The sequence below is a fragment of the Macrobrachium nipponense genome, chromosome 2 (genome assembly GCF_015104395.2).
Source record: "Macrobrachium nipponense isolate FS-2020 chromosome 2, ASM1510439v2, whole genome shotgun sequence".
NCBI lineage: Eukaryota > Metazoa > Arthropoda > Malacostraca > Decapoda > Palaemonidae > Macrobrachium > Macrobrachium nipponense.
This window is the reverse complement of record NC_087201.1, coordinates 111,575,348-111,596,748: the sequence shown is the minus strand read 5'-3', so window position 1 is coordinate 111,596,748 and position 21,401 is coordinate 111,575,348. Positions and strand designations below refer to the sequence as shown.

Below are 21,401 nucleotides of genomic sequence, written 5' to 3'. Positions count from 1 at the left end.
TGGTCTTTAGTCTTTGGAGTTTTTTCCCTATTATGTTGGTCTTTAGTCTTTGGAGTTTTTCCCCTATGATGTTGGTCTTACGAGTTTTTTCCCTTTTATGTTGGTCTTTAGTCTTTGGAGTTTTTTCCCTATTATGTTGGTCTTTAGTCTTTGGAGTTTTTTTACCTATTATGTTGGTCTTTAGTCTTTGGAGTTTTTATCCTATTTATGTGGTCATTAAGTCTTTGGAGTTTTTTACCTATTATGTTGGTCTTTAGTCTTTGGAGTTTTTTTCCCTATTATGTTGGTCTTTAGTCTTTGGAGTTTTTCCCTATTGTTGGTCTTTAGTCTTTGGAGTTTTTTTTGCCCTATTTGTTTGGTAATTTATTGTTGGTTCCTTAGTCTATTGGATGTTTTTCCCTATTATGTTGGTCCTTTGTGCTTTTGGAGTTTTTTTACCTATTATGTTGGTTCTTTAGTCTTTGGAGGTTTTTTTCCCATTTATGTTGGGTCTTTAGTTCTTTGGGTTTTTTTATTCGCCTATTAGTTGGTCCTTTATCCTTTGGAGTTTTTTACCTATTATGTTGGTCTTTAGTTTTATGGAGTTGTTTCCTAATTATGTTGGTTTCCTTTATCTTTGGAGTTTTTTCCCCTGTGATTGGTTGGTCTTAAACGAGTTTTTTCCGCTTTTATGTTGGTCTTTACTCTTTGGAGTTTTTTCCCTATTATGTTGGTTCTTTAGTTGCTTTGAGTTTTTTTTAGCCTATTATTGTTTGTCTTTTAGTCTTGTGTGTAGTTTTTTCCCGCTATGATGTTGGGTCTTTAGTGCTTTGGTAGTTTTTTTACCTATTATGTTGGTCTTTAGTCTTTGGAGTTTTTTTCCCCTATGATGTTGGTCTTTAGTCTTTGGAGTTTTTTCCCTATGATGTTGGTCTTTAGTCTTTGGAGTTTTTCCCCTATGATGTTGGTCTTTAGTCTTTTGGAGTTTTTCCCTATGAATGTTGGTGCTTTTTAGTCGTTTTTGGAGTTTTTTCCACCCTATTGATGTTTGGTCCTTTAAGTCTTTGGGAGTTTTTTTCCCACTATGATGTTGGTCTTTAGTCTTTGGAGTTTTTTCCCTATGATGTTGGTCTTTAGTCTTTGGAGTTTTTCCCTATGATGTTGGTCTTTAGTCTTTGGAGTTTTTTCCCTATTTATGTTGGTCTTTAGTCTTTGGAGTTTTTTCCCTATGATGTTGGTCTTTAGTCTTTGGAGTTTTTTCCCATTACGTTTGGTCTTTTAGGTTTTTTTCCCTTGGAGTTTTTCCCTGTTATGTTTGGCTATTAGCTTTCTTTGGAAGTTTTTTCCCTATTGATGTTTCGGTATTTAGTCTTGGTAGTTTTTTCCCTTGAATGTTGTTCACTTTTTTGGAGGTTTTTTCCCTTAGTATTGAGGTTTTTTCCCCTTAGTATTTGGATGTTTGTCCCTGTTATCTCTTCTTTAGGTCTTTGGAGGTTTTTTTTACCATTATGATGGATTGGTTCTTAGCTTTTGGAGGTTTTTTCCTTTATGATGTTGGTCTTTAGTCTTTGGAGTTTTTTCCCTATTATGTTGGTCTTTAGTCTTTGGAGTTTTTTCCCTATTATGTTGGTCTTTAGTCTTTGGAGTTTTTTCCCTATTATGTTGGTCTTTAGTCTTTGGAGTTTTTTCCCTATTATGTTGGTTCTTTAGTCTTCTTTGGAGGCTTTTTCCCCTATTTATTGGGGTTGGGGAGGTCTTTAGGTCTTTGGAAGTTTGTTTTTTTACCTATTATGTTGGTCTTTAGTCCTTGCAGCTTTCCTCCTATTATGCTGATCTTTATTCTTTTGAGATTTTGATCTATTACGCTTCCATTTATTCTTTGCATTTACACCTATTATCGTGGTCTTGAATGCTTGGTTTTCCCCCTATTATGCATGTTTACTCTATTGTTTGTAGTTTTTCACTTGTTATGCTGATCATTATTACTTGTAGTTTTCCTCCTATTATGCTGGGCTAATTTCTCTGCAGGTTTTCACCTGTTATGCAGGTCTTTATTACTTGCAATTTTCCTCCTATAAAGCTGTCTTTATTCTTAGCAGTTTTTCACATATTATGCTGGTCTTTCTTCCGTTTGCAGTTTTTTACCTATTATGCCGGTCTATTCTTTGCAGTTTATAACACATTATGCTGATCTTTATTCCTTGCAGTTTTTATTCTTCGAAATTTTTCGCGTATTGTGTTAGTCTTTATTCATTACAGTTTTTCACCTATTATGCCAGAGTCTGTATTCGTTGACAGAAGTTTTTCTTCAGTTATGCTGGTCTTTATTCCTTTCAGTTTTTCAACACTTATGCGGTCTTTATTCTACCAGTTTTTCCCTCTTCCTGTGGGGGGTCTTTCTTCTTTGCATTTTCTCTTCCCGTTTTGCCGGTCTTCATTGTTCGCAGTTTTCACCCATTATCCTTGTGTCTATACAAGTGGGTCATTAATTAAAGGTTGGAGTCTTTCGAGGCTTTTTCTAAAGCGACTGTTTTTATTCACCTTCTGTCATTTTAATTCGCCGTTTTAGTTTGTTGACACTCGAGATGTAGATTTTATCAGTTAAGTTGATTCCGGGAACGCTTAGGTTTTTAGCGGTTCTGAGCGTTGATTGCTGTCTCTGCCCTGTAAGATCTTAAAGGTCATTGGTCCAGCTTTGTCTGTGTCGATTGATTCGTCAGGTACTTGGAACACCTTTAACAGCAGCATCGGTTATGCACATTTGAACACTAATGTTTTTTATAGTCGTAAAATTTACACAAAACTTTTTTCACAGTTCAAGTTAATACACACACACACACACACACTAGTCTAAACTGATGGCATAACTGAAGTTCTCGCGTGCGCATTGAACCAAACCTAAGCAGCTTCGATAGATGGCAAATATGAAAACAGATATTTATTAAGTATCCTGAAGCATTTAGCTTAACTATGACAAATGTTTGCATCCAAGAATATGTGTGCTTATCTGTCTTATGGTTTTTATTTAGTTGTTTGGTGAGCTTTCTAATGCTAAGTTAGTTTGTAACAGCATTTGTCTATCGTACCTGTATTTTACTTGCTATTGAGAAGTTTTCGTTGGAGATGAAAGAACCTTCTAACAGCGCATTGTATAGAAGTACTAGGAATACGAAACGTAACAATGATATTTTTGTCTATAATAATGCCCATATTTATTAGATTAAATAACGATAAACAAAATACAGCCCTCGCAACATTAGATCGTTGAAGCAGTGGAATATTCTCTCTCTCTCTCTCTCTCTCTCTCTCTCTCTCTCTCTCTATCCGAGCGCCCACATTCATTCACTGTCACATGACCTATTTGTCTTTGTCAGGGCCGACGTTTAGTTACATGATTGAAAGCAATCAGCTGAACCCGCTATCTGGCCGACGGCTCTCACGCCCCCTCCCTTAATTTAGCTCGACAGGTGGAGTCACATTTCATTTGGGCAAAGAGCAAACTCACTCACTCTCTTTCTGTGTGCATGTGTGTGCGCGCGCGCTTAGTGTGTGTTGTATGTGTGTAGGAGACTCTTATCTAGAAGGCGTTTAAGTGATACATGAAGTCCTTTGTTGTAGTTGGTTTTATTATCGAAACGTAGTTTGTTTCCTGACGGAGTTTTGCGGTTCGGCATGAGCAATGATGAATATTCATCGCACACAAGATTCTAGAACGGTGTCTGAAAGCCTGAAGGAAAGGACTTCAGAAAGGTTGGCCTTCCGACTTACAAAGGTGGAAGCAGTCTTGTGTGATGTGTTAACGATAAACTCCACGGAAAGAGGTTCAAAGTTTCTTTCTCAACACTACGCATATTTTTTCCTTTCTCTTCTTCAGACGGTGGAGTCTGTTTCCTTGTTCATTTTTCAGGATAACGATAAAACCACCAAGAAATACAAGAAAGTAGAGGAAATTAGTCTAAGCCCAAGCGCCAGTTTAAGTGGTTCTCATGCCTAATGGAGATATGAGGAATGCCAATAGACAAAAAAAAAATAGTAATAAAAAAGAAAATAATAATAATCTATTTTTCCCTTTCGTATAGCTATTAGATTCCCTTTGGTTTAAGGATTATGTCTGAAATTTTAAGTAACGTATTTTTGTCCCTCTTGGCTTTTTGTGTAGTATTACGTGGTGTCTGTTGGATGCTACCTGAGGATTTTCTCCTTAGCCTGTGATTTGTGATTCCTGCGTCCGTATTAGTTAAAGCTTTACCTTCATGCTATCGGAAATGTACTGCACTGGTTCGTATTTTTTTCCACCAGATATTGTCATTCAGCGTCACATTCTTGACTGTAGCGAAATGACATTTGTTCATTTTGTTTTCTAATAAGGCCTCATGGTTGTATTATATTCTGTTAAGCTTGTTTGAGCTTGTCTGGGTCACTTTACTGACGATGTCGTTATGGCTTTCTTTTGAACAGCCACCGATTTATCCTTGTCTGGCTGCCGCCGTTTTTAGTCCCGCAACAGTTCGGGAAAACTGCTCTGGAATCTCTCTCGGTCAGTAGTATTGCTGCGCTTCCTAATCTTTCTTGGCTCCTTGTCACTCTCGGAGACGTTTTCATTAAGTATTGAGAAACTTCTTTCACAGCCTGATTTCAATCGTTAATAGGTAAAAAGAAAAAAAATCTTAATGTCGCACCCACAGAAGCAAATAAGTATGTCCATTTAGCAAAGAAAACAAAATTATTTATGGCAGTAGCAGTGAACTTAGTTTACTTTGCTTATGTGTGCGGAATTTGTTCTCCGACAAAATCACCTTTTGCAGTATCAAACAATGTCTGGATGTGCAGGAGAGAGCAGCTCTGATCGGTGGTGAAAAGCATATTCATTTATGGGGCAAACCATCGCTGCTCACTGGGAATCTCTGTAGAAATGTACGTGTTCACATCTGCAGTGTCCTCGGTTGCCCTTTGACATAAGTCTCGGTTTACCTGGTAAAATAAAGCCAGTGTTTTCAACTGTTCAACTCGATGGTTAAGCGAAAGGCCTTTACTTGAGCACCTTGCACTCCGGTTAGTATTGGGCACAACAATACAAAAATAAGAAAAAAAAGTATGGCGCAAACTGAATGATTCCCTTCCCTACCACCCTTGTTTTTAGAGGTTTCTTCTGGCCACTCTCAACAAATAACAAAGTCTCTATTATTTCCTCCTAAAAAGTCACTCCCTGTTTTTGTTGTTCCCTTCTTTTTCTTTCTTTTTTTCATAGTTCCATCATTGTAAACCACTTAAGTTCCGAAAACCTTTAAACTATGAAAAAATCATAAATGTATGTATAATAATATTTGTATGCATAGGTATATGGTTGAGCCAGAATAACAAAAGTGAGATAAACTCCTCTAAGCAACTGACTAAAACTGAGCTGTGGATATTCCAAAGACAGCTTTCGCCAACCACACTCTGGCAACGCAGCAGCATTCAGTTTGAAGGCGTCGGAACAAGAAATTGGATCGAACGTCATTTGTCGACCTTCTGAGATTTCGATAGATCACATTGTTAAGATCGGATGGTTACCCCACGGGTTACCATATGCTTAACTCAAAAAGGCCACTCCATGTGTAACAGGAGTTTCTACAAATATTTGTCATGGTGAAACGATATGTCTTTGCGTAGTGAATCTTCTATAATCATGAGCATTTGAAGGATTTTTATGACGTGAGGAGGATTTCGAAAAAGGTGCAAAGGAACCGTCAAGCGTCACTTAAAAACATCACGAAGTTGAGGCGGGAGGGTTGAGAGGGGCAGCAGCAGCAGCAGCAGCAGCAGCAGCGGCGGCGGCGGCGGCGGCGGCGGCGGCGGCGGCGGCGGCGGCGGCTCTATAGGGGCCGGTTGCAACTCGGTGATATTGTGAATTTTTCATTATGATTCTGTATGCAGTTATGGAACATACAGTACCGGTATCTCCAAACCGAAAACCTCGCTGTAATTAGTAAGAAAATTGACTGCCAAATATCACGTGGCAACGTTTATGTCTGTTGAAAAATTGGGTAGAATTACCAGTATTTCTCTAAAGTGCATTTTTTTTATTAGTGAAATTCAGAATAGTTTTCATAATCAGATATTTCTGACGAGGTTTTTCCTGTTGAGATTTTACATTAGTTCATTTTTTAGTTTTTCACGTCGATAATCAAACTTCCCTTCGTTATTTAAAAAAAAAATCTCTTCAGTATGCTCTACATTAGAGATTATACTGTTGAGGTACTTGCGTATGCATTGATATTTGTATGTATGTTTTATATATGAAATTGACACTAGAATTAATAATTTTTCATTGAAGCGCACTAATTCTCCCCTACTTTTAACTTGAGAGAGAGAGAGAGAGAGAGAGAGAGAGAGAGAGAAGAGAGAGAGATTGTGTAGGGTGATGAAGCCCAACCCATAAGAAGCCCAAGGGTATAGAAATGGGAAAATTGAAGTAGGGAGAAAAATCCAAATATGGACCATTGAGCGGAGTATATATTATATAGTATTTAAAACCGACAGCCTTTTCCTTAACTTCTAACAATAGTATTGGGCGCCCTGGCGTGGACGTGCATATCCGACACGAATCGGAGGCTGCTGTACTTCACATGCTGTTCCTCATTAATGAAGGAGCCCTCGTCTCTGCCACAGCTGACGACGTCATCCACTTGTGGAACTACCGACAGAAGCGCCCAGAGATCGTCCATTCCCTCAAATTTCAGCGAGAAAGGTAAGTGTCAGGGAGGTCCTCCTTCGAGTTCAGTGGGAAAGATAGGTTCAGGACGGTTCTCTGCACGTTAAGAGATAAGCAAGAAGCAAAGAGGCCTCCATCAGATTCTAGTGAGAAATAAGGAAAATGATGTCCTTTCTAGATGTGCGAGGAAAAACCAAGAGTCAGGAAGCAATGAATGAGATTTCGGTGAACAGAGGAATCAAGATCTTTTTCAAATTGCAGAGGTGAACTTAAGGGCCTTGGAGATCCTCTTTAGATTCCTAGATTTCAACAAGAAAGAGGCCGTTCAAAAATCACTTAACGCCTTAGTGGGGTGGAGGTTATGGTGAAGTGTTATGTGTTACAGTGGAGGGGAGAGGATTGGCCATAAGTTAGGTAACATTTTCAGATTTTTTCCTTTGTTTCCTTTGAAAAGAAGTAAGTGAGGAAGGACAAAAGAGAGAGCAAAGAATCGCCAATAGAGACCCTTCTACTATATTTATGATATTATGTCATAGAGCAATATCACAAACTCATCCCTTTCCTGAATTCCGACATTCTCTACTTATGCATAAATATGACTTAGAAAATGATCACAAATTAAATTAATCCTCTTCTAAAGTCAGCAGTCTGCCTACTTTGTGTTTTATGATAAACTTGAATATCACCAAAAACCTAAAGGTAACAAGGCATGATTGGACCTCCAGCTTACTTGGGCACATGCTAAAATATAAGGTCAAATAACACATTGTATCACCAACGAAAGTTAAAATAAATACGCTAGATTTTATTAGAAATAATTGTTCTTAAGTGTTTAACATGCACATCATTTATTTTTTATATTTTCATTTTAGTGAATAAATCATAAATATCCTATCCTAAAATTCCTATACCTCAATGTGAAACACATTTTTCAGACCATGTTAGGCTTTTCCATAGGGCTTTCCTAACCCCCCCCCCCCCCCCCCCCCCCACCCCCCCCCCCCCCAACAAGCTCAACAACAGCAAGAACAACAACAACAAAATACTATGTAGGCTTCCTCCCGGGTAAGCGATAATTTCCACGTATTTGGCAAGATTTGAATATATTATTAAAAAGGAAACATACAAAAAAAAAAGGGGGGGGGACAGGCTCTACCAGCTGATGTTACATAATTTTGTAGGGGATGTCTGGACATTTGTTATGTGGCATGACAAGGGGCTGTCAAAAATTACCAAAAAAAAAAAAAAAAAAAAAAAATTATGCAATTTTTAACGGCCCCAAAGTGAAGTCAGGAAGGTTTTTAACAAATTCCAGAGGGAAAGCTAATAGTACAAGAGGTCCTTGTCAGATTTCATTGAGAAAATTGAGAGTTTAGAAGGTTCTGTCTCAATTTAAAAAAGAAACTCAATAGTTATAGACGCCCTTGGCAGTCTGCCGCCAAGGATTCGGCTGAGAAAGGTAAGAGTCAAGGTAATTAAAAGTTTGGAAGGTCCTTATTAAAATCCAGTAAAAAGGTAAGTAGCGCTGACTAATCCTGATGGGTTCCGGCACTTGGTCCTCTAGACCCAAATTTCATAACCAATCAAGAATGGTAAATCTGAAAGGTTCTCTGCAGACTCTAGTGGAAAAAGAAAGCACCAGAGGGATCCTCGGTAGAATACAGAAAGGTCCAAGTGAGGACGCTCCTTTCCAAAGTCTAGCAGGAAACATGATAAATATGAGTGTTTAAGGCTTGAGGGAAAAGTCTCTTAGTTAAGACTTAGATGCTGACCAACGGTCAGTAAGGTACTACTCATCCAGTACCAACATAAAAGGTAATAATCCAGAAGTTCTCCCCCCTCCCTCCCCACAGTTTCCAAAGGGAAAAGCAAAGCAGTAGTTAAGAAGGTCTTAAGTCAGATTTACCAGCCAAGAAGATAAAACGTTGGGAACATTCTCTCTTAATTCCAGATGGAAAATCAAACCACGAGTCAAGGAGATTCTTGTTAGTTTATGAGCGAGGAAAGTAAAATAAGGAATATTCTCGTCCAATTCAAGACAGAAAAAAATTAAGCAAAAATCGAAGATTTTTAGTCCACAGTATCAGAGAGAAATTTAAAATGTCAGGAAAGTTTTATTCAAATTCCAAGGTGAATAACAAACTGAGAATCAAAGATGTCTTTCTTAGCTTATGAGAGTAGAAGATCAAATGTTGTGAAATTTATCTTTAAAATTCCAGAGGGAAAAGTAAAGCAAACCAAAGAGTGAGGGAGATCATTTTCAGATTACCAGCAAAGAAGGTAAAATATCAAGATATTCTCGCTAAATTCCAGAAGGAATAACGGAGCAAGGAGATCTCGTCAAATGACCTGCTAGAAACATCAGATCTCGGACACACCTTCTTCTAACTCCAGAGGGAATAACAAAGCGAGAGTCAAGAAAGTTCTTGACTAACAGATAAAAAGCGAGAAAGAGAAATTGTTGGAAGCGTCCACCTCAGATTATAGGTTATAATAGTAAAGCAAGGACTAAGGAGGTCATGTCGCATTACCTTTGATGAAAATAAAATTTAAAGAACAGTATGCTCTTACTCACGAACAAATACAGTTCTTGTCAGGAAAAATACCAGTTAGAAATGACAAAACATCAGGAAAATCACTTTTAAATTCCAGAGGGAAAAACAAAGCAGAAGTCAGTGAGATCCTTGTCAGATTATCAGAGAGGAAGATGATTTGTCAAGAACGTTCATGACACATTCCTGAGGGAAAACAGAGCAGAAGTCAAAAAGAACCTTCTAAGATAAACAGCGGGGAAAAAAATTAGGTCAATGCTGAGTGACCAGCTTAACAGATAAAATGTCAGGAGCTTTCTTGACATTCCAGATGGCAGGCCATATCAAGAATCATCCGAGGATGAAATGTCAGAGACATTCACGCCCTCTCCCAGAAGTAAAATAAAGGAAGATGACTACCAAGAATGTTATCAATGTCAGGAACATTCCTCCCAAACCAGAATCTGAAACTAAGCAAGAATGAAAGAGGTCCTTGTAAGTTTACTAGCGAGAAGAGAGAACCTCGGGAGAGATCTTGGAATTCCAGGGGTAAGAGTAAACAATGGGTCTGGTAGGTTCCCTGTAGAATTAGCGGCAAATCTAAATGGTCAAAGTTCTTGTCAAATTCCTCAAGTAAACGTATGATTCAAGGTCAAACGCCTTTGTAATATAGGAGATAGAAAGTCTTCCGTCAAAAATGTGAAAGCTACACGCAAAGCAAGGCGGCCTCGAGGAAATAACCCTTATCCTGTTGAGTGACAACATCTAACATCCATGACAAAATCTCTCTCTCTCTCTCTCTCTCTCTCTCTCTCTCTCTCTCTCTCTCTCTCTCTCTCTATAATATATATATATATATATATATATATATATATATATATATATATATATATATATATATATATATACACACACACACACATATATATATATATATATATATTATATGATATATATAGATATATAGAATATATATATTATAACACATACATACATACACATATACACATGTATATACAATGTAATTAATCTACTGATGAAATCATTTCATATTCTAATTAGTGCAAGTAGGTGCATTTTTTTTCTTTTTACATATTTTTGTAATTAAGATTTTCTCTTCCATGATGATTCAAGTTTTAACACACAAAAATTCATATCTACAAAAGTGATACGTTTACATCTCAAAAGACACCCACCAGAAGTAAAATCTTACTTCTTATTTTTGTCATACTTATTTTCATTTCAGGATCACGTGTCTGTTTCTCCCCTTCCAAAGCAAATGGTTGTATGTGGGCACAGAACGCGGCAATATCCACGTCGTCAACATAGAGGTCTTCCTACTTTCTGGTTACACAATCAATTGGAATAAAGCCGTTGAACTGTAAGTGTTAATTAAAATCCTCATTCTGACCCTCTGTTAATCCTGTCAGAACATTAGAGTATCACTACTGATGCTTGGTGTCATTACCAGAGACTTGTCACTTGACAAGTTTGTAGACACATTTTCATTGTTTTGAAAGAGATATATAGTATATATTATATATAATATATATATAATATATATATGATATATATATCTAATATATATATTTATGCTTTCTAATACTATGTATCAGTCCTTCGCCAATGACTTGGAAATAAAGTAGAAACCCGTCAGGACCTACAACCCCTCTCTTATTTTTCACTTGTGGATATGTGTGATAAATGAATCATATGCTAAGTTATATATATAAGGGATTTTGACAAAGGAAAAATCTATTTCATGGGAGAGACCTGTGTTGCCTGGTGAAATGGATCCTGCTATCCACTTTCCTGATATAAATAGTTTCTAAATATACCAGAAAGTTTGCATTGGTATGCAGATGTTACTACCCTCGCGCGAGCACCTGAAGGGCATTGTTTATAAAGTTCAGGGCGTGTGGAAGTCACTATTCACAGGTCTCCTGCCATTTAGAGTATTCCTTCTCAAAACCTACATATGGGGTGAGCCGCACCAACGGCCACTCCCCCACTGCCTCTGTACTGCCGCTACTAACGCCTGACGCGAGCACTATCTATCAATCCTTGCTGTGTTAGATACCTTTCCTGGCTTGGATAGGTGTAGGGAAGGGAAGACTTATGATATGGGTCGGGTTCACCGGGCGACACAGGTCTCTCCCCAGAAATAGATTTTTCTTTAGTCAAAATCCCTTTTCTGGGTCGACCTGTGTTCGCCAGTGAAATTTTACCAGAGAATGCCATCCAAGCCCATGAGTAAAGTAAACTTAAGGGGAGAAATGAAAATGGAATTCATTCAAAAATAAGTTTACTTAATGTAAAAGACTGCCGTAACAATATAAACTTAACCTACTAATACTTAAAAACTAAGCCTTAAGTTATGGCTTAGAATTAAATATGCTTAATGATAATACAAAAAGGTTTATACAGGTACTATGCAAGGAATTTGCTACAATTCTGGATATGTACCATGTGGTTTATAAAACACATCCATGACCAATAAATTATGTACAAAATATGTGGCAGAGTGACGCTGGGGTTCTCCCAATACCGAGGAGAGAGGCATCGTGGCAAGTACAAGTGAGGCAGGTAAAAAGGAGGAGGGGGTGGGGAAAGGAAGGACAGAAGAATGCATTGTTACAATGTTATTCTGGGGAGACTAGACTCCCTGCAGCTATAGTTGAATATTTCAGTGCTTCCAAATTCTTTAAATAATGGCGTTTGAAAACTACTGGAGATTTCCAACCCGTGTATTTTTTAAGATCCGCAAAGTTCATATTTTGGAAATAGTTAATTGAAGTAGCCACTGCCCGAATGTCATGAACCTGTGGAAATGACTCCGGGTTGGCCTGTTTTATAAAGTAGAGTATCTGCTGTCTAATACCTTTGATAGAGATTGTACCACCATGTTCCCTAATAAAGAGAGGACCTGACGACTTTGTGGAGGTCCTGGCTAAAAAGGACTTTAGAGATGTAACAGGGCATAGAGATGTTTCCTGAGGCAGGGGAATAATTTTCCAAGGGGACCACCTATTTTGGGGGTCTTCATTTTTAGCCAGGAAGCTCCGGTCTGGGGAGAGTAGCACTTCTCCTGATGGGAGGAAATCTATGTTGTCTGGGTTACGTGAGAGAGCTGAAAGTTCAGATATTCTAGCACCTGAGGCCATAGCCGTTAGAAATAAGGTTTTCCTTAAAAGAGTGATATATGCGCAAGATTCATTAATGATGTCTGACGCCAGTTTAAGTACATCATTTAAGAACCAAGTGACCTTTTGTGGGCGGGCAGTTGGTCTAAGGCGTGCGCATGCTTTTGTAATGGAAGAGAAATATGTGTCTGACAAATCTATGTTAAAGCCGACTTGAAAGATCTTCTTCAAGGCTGATTTTATTGTTGTAATATTACTGGCGGCTAGGCCCTTTTCGAATAAAGATCTGAAAAACGAGATGGCCAGATTTGGAGTCATTCTATGGGTATCTGAATGTTTTAGGAATTCAGCTAACTTCTTAACAGCTGAATCGTATTGTCTAAGAGTTGAATCTCTTTTGTCTGATTCTATGAACATGACATTACACGGATCAATACTAGCATCTTCTTGGGCCGCAAACTTCATGAAGTCCATAAAGTTAGGGTTTGGAGAATTCTTGAGGAAGCTGACACAATTCGAGTTTGTACTACTTGTGTCAGTTCTGGGCGAGGGATCCATCTGGGATGGAGCTTCAGCTCTAGAAGGAGTGGAAACCAGTTGCTTTTGGGCCAGTTGGGAGCCACTAGAGCTACTTGTCCTGTGAAGGAACGCAGCTTGTGCAACACCTTCATCAGAAGATTCACCGGAGGGAACAGGTAAATCTTCTGCCAGTGGTTCCAATTTATGGCTAATGTGTCTGTGGCATAGGCTAGACGGTCCAGATTGGGAGCCACATAGCATGGTAGCTTGTGGTTGGACTCTGTTGTGAATAAATCTACTTGCAGGCCGGGGATTTGACTGGAAACCCACTGGAATGAATTCATGTCCAGGGACCATTCTGACTAGCGGAGTGGTCCTGGAGAGAGCGTCCGCGATCACGTTCCTGACTCCTGCCAGATGAGTTGCTGACAGGTGCCAGTGTTTCTTTGCTGCCAAGGTAAATATTGCTACTAGTACATGATTCAGTTTGCTTGTTTTGGAGCCCCCTCTGTTTAAGCAATGGACTACCACTAGGCTGTCCGAGACTATCCTCACATGGTTGTTTTTGGCCGGAATGAACTTTTTCAGAGTTAGAAAAACTGCCATGGCTTCCAATATATTGATGTGGAATTGGCAGAACATGTTTGACCATGTTCCCTGAACTTTCTTGTGCTGAGAGTATCCCCCCAACCACTCGGTGACGTGTCTGTATGAATCGTCACAGAGGGGGGAGGGAAGTGCAGTGGCACTGACTTGGTTAAATTCTTGAGTTTTGACCATGGGTGAAGTCTCTGCTAGTACGGATGGAATTACTGAGAGTTTGTCTCTGAGATGGTTGTTGGCTCTCCTCTTCCAGACATGATTGATATCTTTCAATCTGGCTTTCAGTAGGACGTCTGTTACTGACGCAAATTGTAGTAAACCGTGGATCCTCTCTTGGGTACATCGAGAGGCCTTTTTGTTCATAAGAAATCGTTTCGTAGCCATTGCTATCTCCTTGGCCTTCTTGGGTGGAAGGGATAGCTTGTGATTCTCCAGATCCCATTGGATTCCCAGCCATTGGAAGTGGGAAGCTGGTTCCAGCCGCAACTTCTTGTTTATTTGAAATCCTAGAACCTCTAAGAGTTCTATGACTTTGGCAGTTGACCTGCGGCATTCCTCGACTGTGGTTGCCCAAATGAGCCAGTCGTCTAGGTAGGCTACCAGCATTATTCCTCGGGTCTTGAGTTCCTGAACTACTGTCTCTCCTAGTTTGGTAAAAATTCTGGGCGCGATGTTGAGCCCGAATGGCATGACATTGAATGAATACGCCTTGTTGCCTAGTCGGAAGCATAGGTATGGAGAGAAGTTCCTTGCTATCGGAACATGATAGTAAGCGTCTATAAGATCTATAGAGGTGGTGACGGCCCCACGGGGAAGTAAGGTCCGCACCTGCGAGACTGTCAGCATGCGGAACATGTCGCAAAGAATGTAAGAATTGAGTTTGGGCAAGTCTAGAATGACTCTTCTTTTGAATGAGTCCTTCTTTGGGACAGTGAACAGACGTCCTTGAAATTTTAGGCTCTTTACTTTCTTTATGGCTTTCTTCTGCAAGAAATCTTTGGTGTACTCTTCCAAGTCTGTTGTTGGAGTCTGGAAGAAGTTCACTGGTGGTGGTGGGAATCCTCCCTTCCAATTCCATCCCAGGCCCTTGGAGATTATGCTTTAAGCCCAAGGGCTGAAAGTCCAATGATCTCGGAACCAGTATAGCCTCCCTCCTACCTGGTACTTCTCACTGGTTGGTTGTGGGTTTATAGCCCCTGCCTCCGCGGAACCCCCTGCCTCTTGACCCGCTACGTAGCCGGGAGCCTCTGGCTCTACTACTACCGGCATGCAGGTTGTAGCCGCGAAAGGAACCGCTGGCTTCGTAGACGGGGTTGAAGGCAGGGGAGGCCATTAGGGCTGCAGAGGTTGAAGGCTGTTGGCCTTGGAGCCTGAAGCAGCACAAACTGCTGCTGGGGCTGGGCCTTTGATGTCGAAGGCTTCGACATTTGGGCGAGGGACATTGCCTGCGCCATTTGTTGAGGACGAGAAGTCTTGTATGGCGCGAAGTATCTTTGCTTCTTCCTAAATCTGGCTTGTTTTCTGATTGCCTCAAGCTTATGTTTGAAGGGCAGACCCCAATGAACAAGAAGACTTTGATTGGCTCTGGAGCCTTCCCTCAAGACGTTATCTAATTTTCTTGAGGGAAGAGGTTTTTGCCCCAGATCGAGGTCTTAATTAGTATATTAGGCTCATGCCTAATAGTGGCCTCCGCCAAGACGTACTTTCTGCATGCTCTTCTTGCGACACCAAATTCGAATAGGTCCGACTGATAAGTCTGTAGCAGACTTTTTGTCAAGACCTGGAAGAGCTGCTCGTCCTTGTAAATGGAAGCTACCAACTCCATTGAGGTAACGGAGTTGATAGATCTAGCCAGTCTAGTCCTGGCCTCAAACTCAGATTTTATCATGTTCTCCAGCAGCTTGGGGAGCTTATCAGAGAACAAGGTTGAGGCACAGTCCGAGTCCAATTTGCCAGAAGTGTCTGTTGGCAGGTATGAGGAGGGAGGTAGCCTCTGTCTCCTTCAGGATTGGGAGAGGCTTCTCTTCCATGATTGCCTGGAGGGTCAACTCCATAATCTTGTCTGTGCAGCAGGACGGAACCTCGTCTGGTGTCATAAACATGGTAAAAGAGCCTTTGTGAGGCGTTAACCGGGTGTTAACGCACTCCCAGTCAGCCATAGTACAAGCCCAGACAGCTTGGGCTTGATCCTTCGGAAAGATCACCGTTTCCTTAGGAACTTTGTCCACTCTTGACTAAAGCATGTTCCGCTAGTCTGGCGAACCCCTTGAAGGGAAACTGGAGGTCCTTTGGGTAGAACTCAAAGTCCTCCAGTGGTCGGGTGCCGCAACCTTCCAGGGTCAGTTTGCCATCCACGTATGGGGCGTGCATGGCAAACCGCCATGGGTTGCTCTTATGGAAGGGTGGTAATTTTGAGGCGTCTGGAACCTCTGAGGCTAGCGCCAGAGATCCAGAGTGGAGCAAACCCGACATCAACTCCTTTATGGGCTTTATCTGCTCAGCCACTATGTCCGATACTGACTGGCTGGAGATCTCCGATCCGGAGGCCCGCCTCAAAGAGTCGAATCTTTCATCGACTGCGTCCCTAACCTTCGACATCAGAAGGTTAGTAAGGAGGTCATGGTCAAGGCCTGACTCCGCCGCCTTAGATCTTGCGGACTTTGTTCTCGATCCCTTTGAAGAGAGAGAAACCTTGGCAGCAGGCGATTTAGCAGAGGAAGTTGATGGCCTAGGGGCGGGAGACAACTCTGACGCCGCTGGCGGAGCTGGCCTGGGTACCTTAGGCTGTGATTTTGTTGCCTTAAGGGACTTCTCCTTAGGACGGACAGATCTCGAGCTGTCCCAAGTAGTAGGGGTGGACCTGGTAAAGCCCCGGAAAGAGGAAGAAGAAGAGGGAGTGGGACTGAGGTGGCTACCTGCCTCACTTACCTCACCACTTACCTGCTCATCCAGGGCCATGGGTTCCGTGTGGATGTTAATTACCGTGTCATCTCCCACCAGATCCTGATCGTCCGGTAGTGGGGCTGTTGCGGCCCGGATAGCGTCGATGAGGGGAGCCGCCAGACTTGGCTTGACCGAAGCCGATGGCAAACCCTTGAAGAGGCGAGTCCCCAGGCTGGCGTCCAGGATGTAGGGGCCCCCGGACGGAGCGTTCCGCCCATACCTGGAGACCCACTGTCTCAGGCTTGTCTTGGCCAACTGGCGGCTGTCATCATCCGTCTGTCGGGGAGGAAGGAAAATTAACCTTCCTGCTATAGACGGTTTGTTTTATATAATATTGGACATTGAATATGATATACATACACAATTCGTAAACAAAGGGAGAAAGAGGGTTATCTAGTGCTTACCTGGTCATCGGCAAAGATCATGACCAGTTCGAAGCACAGGGTGCACGCCTCCGGGTGCCAGACCATGTAGGGCGCTTCTCCCTGCTCCGCCACAAAGGAAATGGAGCAGTTCGCATGCGACCGGCAGACCTCATGTCCCACCGGATTGCTAAAGGAGGTGGAGCACCCCGGAGACAGGCAACGCACCTTCTGTAAGGGAAATTATTGATAAGCAACATTTCCCCTGGAGGAATTGGAACTTAAGACTACATAAGTTCACAATACTCATTAAAACCCATGCACAATCTTATGATAAGAGCATGCATAATTCGTAATAAGAGGTATGTAAATTCACTGTAAGTTCGTATTTTAATCGTTAATAGCCCGAGCTAGGTCGCGTTCGTAGGTTCTAGGCCGGTGCCGCGTTCACCAACTGATATCCGCCTTGCTATGAGGAGGGCGAGCTCAACTCTATAGCTCCGGCAGGCCGCGGAGGAGTACATGTCAGTGTAGGCGCCTACTAAAACCGAGAACGGAACCTGATAAGCCGTAGACTTATCGGGCAACTGCGGCAGCGGATGCGATGGTAAGTCATCCTTCGTCCGGAGCTAACACCTGTACCATTTACTCAACCTAAGTTATTTTTATAGTCTCACTTTCGACCTAGCCGTTAGCTGTGAAAGCGCTGGAGATGGCGAGTCAGGAGAAGGAATTTCCCCGTCCGACATTGCCTATCTCTGGCAAGGATGGGTTGAGGACAAACCTCCTATCGCCATTCCACTGCAAACGGAGGCGCAACGGGAGCCCATAATGTGTTTAGGAATACTAGCCACCGGAGTTATGTACCGGAGTTATGTGGTGGAGCTCTGGCAGGCTAGTACCAGGCTAAGTATTCTGGAACCACCAACCCTGTTCCCCAACCCTACCCCTCCCACTTGTATGAAACTCAAGCAGACGTCTCTTAGAAGGAGAGCTAGTACTGCGAGTTACAATGGATCGACTAAGCTGAGCCGATAAGTGGTGAGGGGAGGGGGTAGGTGGGGCCGGGTGTTGGTAGTGGTAGTGGTAGTGGTCGGTCGTGGACGTCTGACTACCTACCCGATCATAGGTGGCTACCCAACTGGTCGTATATGTAGCCTATCCCAGTAGGGGTAGTAGTGTACAGAGAACCCTGGCTCGTCGTGATTGGTCTTGTCACTGATTAGAGTGGCCATATTGTTAATAGAAATCCCCTATCTCTCTCTCTCCCTCCTCGTTGCAAGGCAATACAGCCTGCTTAATTAATTACAAAATAAACATAATACTGTTACTATAAGAACATGTCAAGATTACGTACGCTTAGGTTATAGAAACTGCTAAATACGACGTAGGCGTGAATGTTATTCTAATGACATGTACTATAGTATATGTATAGTGCAAGAAACACAGGAATTGGGAACTCATAACAAAAATAGCTGTAGCTAGGTTATTATTTAATAAAAAACCCGGTACCCAAACCAACGCGTTCCCATTTGTGGCATCCAAGATGGCGGGTGACGCCGCATTCCTGCAATACTTTCTACGGGCTCGCGGGTCTATAAAAGGCTCTCCAATTTCACAATATATTGAAAAATACAAATTGGGGTACTCAACTTAGATGTCGGTGACATCTGAGCAGAAGCCATCACTAAATCAACGAGTAGATGCTGAAAGAAAGCACAGAATGAAAAACGCGTCCACTAGAAGGAAGGTTTCTAACAGGATTGTAAGATAGTGCTCGCGTCGGGCGTTAGTAGCGGCAGTACAGAGGCAGTGTGGGTGTGGCCGTTGGCGCGGCTCACCCCATATGTAGGTTTTGAGAAAGAATACTCTAAATGGCAGGAGACCTGTGAATAGTGGCTTCCACACGCCCTGAACTTTATACACGACGCCCTTTGGGTGCTCGTGCGAGGGAAGTAACCTTGCAAACTAATGTAAACTTTCTCTGGTATATTTAGAAACTGTTTATATCAGGAAAGTGGATAGCAGGATCCATTTCACCGGCGAACACAGGTCGACCCACATATATACAGGCAGTCCCCGGGTTACGACGGGGGTTCCGTTCTTGAGACGCGTCGTAAGCCGAAAATCGTCGTAAGCCGGAACGACGCTTGGAAATATGTCTTAAAACTAATAAAAAGTTATAAAAACCTTACTGTAATCCTTTGGTTACATACATGTTGTTTCCTGTAGTTTTTATGTACAAACCTGAGTTATTTTCATAAAAGGAATGCTGGTTCTTGAAGGTAAAAACTATTGTAATCCTCTGGTGACACTACATTCTTGAAGTTTTATGTACAACCTGGAGTGATTTTGCAAAATCTTGAGGGCTACAAGAACAGCTGATTACTATTTACGTATCATATAGACTAATTAAAGTAAATGTATCTTTAAATAGGCTTATATATTAGTATCAACAAAACATTTCCTGCCATGAGTCAGAGGCCGTTTAATGAAACGAACACTTCTCTGTCCTATCTGTTCAGAAAATAAACGTTACGTCAATCCCCGAGACCATTGTTGCCAAAGCGTCTCTCTCTCTCTCTCTCTCTCTGATCAAATTACATTGGAAACTTGACATACGATTGCCCTAATATACGAATGTTTTGAGATATAACAGAAAATTTGCGAAAATACAAGCTTTGATATACAACGAAATATTTGAGATACGATTTTGCGATGAGTGTTAGTTGTATAGGCGACCGATAAATGGCGTTCAGTCTGTTTGTTTGTTGTTGGTGCTGCATGTTAACACGTCGTTGTTTAGTTCGTTGTATTTGCGCCTATTTTTCGTGTTATTTTGTCTATTTTATTATTAACCCATGGGTCTCAAAGCTAAAGACAAAGCAGGTGATAAGAAAAAACCCAAGAAAATGATTTCGATGGAAGCAAAACATGAAATTATAGCAAAGCATGAACGTGGTGTTCGTATCGTCGATTTGGCAAACGAGTAATGGTCGAATCCTTCTACATATCCACGATCATCAAGCGAAGGAAGCTATAAAAACCCCCGAGAAACCATTGTTGCCACAGCGTCTCTCTCTCTCTCTCTCTCTCTCTCTCTCTCTCTCTCTCTCTCTCTCTCTCTCTCTCTCTCTCTCTCTCTCTGATCAAATTACGTACTGGATAATGTCTCTCTTTGGATACTTCGATTTTGCCAAATATTGAGGGCTACAAGAACAGTTGATTACTATTTACGTATCATATAGACTAATTAAAGTAAACGTATCTTTAAATAGGCTTATATTATTATCAACAAAACATTTACTGGCATGAGTCAGAGGCCGTTTAACGAAACGAACACTTCTCTGTCCTTAACTCGGAGCGTCGGAAGACGCCTCTCTCTCTCTCTCTCTCTCTCTCTCTCTCTCTCTCTCTCTCTCTCTCTCTCTCTCTCTCTCTCTCTGATCAAATTACTGGATAATGTCTCTCTTTGGATACTTGGAATTTGCGTTGTAATCTAACCAGGAAACTTCGTTTTGTTATTATTACTGGAAACAAGCAATGATTTTTTCATTATTTGCACTTTTGGACTGTTATATGTAAACTAGTATGTATTCATTCACTCGGAAACTAGTTCCGCATATGAGGCGTCATTAAAAAACATAGAAAAATACAACATAAAAAGTGTCGAAAATCATCATAATCTCAAAATTTTTGTTGTAATCTAACCAAACTTATTTTTATTAATATACTGTGCTAAACTATAAAGGATTTTTATCATAGTATGCGTTTTTTTAAAAAGCATCGTTAACTCGGAGCGTCGGAAGCGTCAGCGTCTAACCTCGGAACAAGCGTCGTAACCCAGGACGGATTTTTCCATTGAATATTTAAGAAAAAGCGTCGTAACCTCGGAACGTCGTAAGCCGGAACCGTCGTAACCCGGGGACCGCCTGTATATATGTGAACAAGGATCAGACTGTAGCGTAAAGGGTACTCACCAAGATTCGGTCCGTTGTCGGCATACGTGATCGGTGTCAGGCTGTTCATGGCTACTATAACTAAAGATCGGAAGAGAGGATGATGATAAAGCAGCAGGATCATCAATTCGCTCTTCCTCAGATAGAATTTTTCTTCTTCTGTTAGTTCAGGTGTCTCGAGGAAACAACTGTTCCGAGACGTACAGGATCAAGTCCCAAGTGAGGGGGTACGGGCTGGGGGAAGCGGAATGCACTGGAGTCGTTCTCTTGAAGAAAAAATCCATTGTAGGTTGCACAGTGCGTTTTTTTTCGTTCTTCATAAATTAATTGGTAACATGCAACACTGTCTTGATGAGCCCTCTGAACTTTGGCAAACCGTTCCTCGTCCCCATCCATTTCACTTAAAAGTTTCAGTCCTTGATCAAATAAAGCAAACGCCTCTGCCAGTTTTTAGTCGTAAACGTTTCGCTCCGGCTCTTTTATTTCTTCTTTTTCTTCTGCGTTTTTTTTCTCTTCTGCAAAGTGCAATTCAATCCTCTGCCGTTAGCTCTACATCTTGCACATCTATAAGTTCTTGGATATCTTCCTCGTCAATTTCTAAATCTAAACTTTTCCCAAGTATCAAGATCTTTTTATTGATTTCCACTTCTTCTTCATTCTGATCGAAA

The 21,401-nt window shown here is 41.3% G+C and overlaps 1 protein-coding gene across 5 annotated transcripts in view; it reads left to right on the top strand.

Annotated features, from left to right (window-relative positions):
• LOC135220913 (syntaxin-binding protein 5-like) overlaps nucleotides 1–21,401 on the top strand; it is a 1,025,750-nt gene that overhangs the window by 494,633 nt on the left and 509,716 nt on the right. For all 5 annotated transcript variants that reach the window (XM_064258544.1, XM_064258545.1, XM_064258543.1 and 2 more), the window contains exons 3-4: nucleotides 6,527–6,709; nucleotides 10,451–10,585. In XM_064258544.1, coding sequence (XP_064114614.1) covers nucleotides 6,527–6,709; nucleotides 10,451–10,585 — 318 coding nt within the window. The remainder of the gene's footprint in view (nucleotides 1–6,526; nucleotides 6,710–10,450; nucleotides 10,586–21,401) is intronic.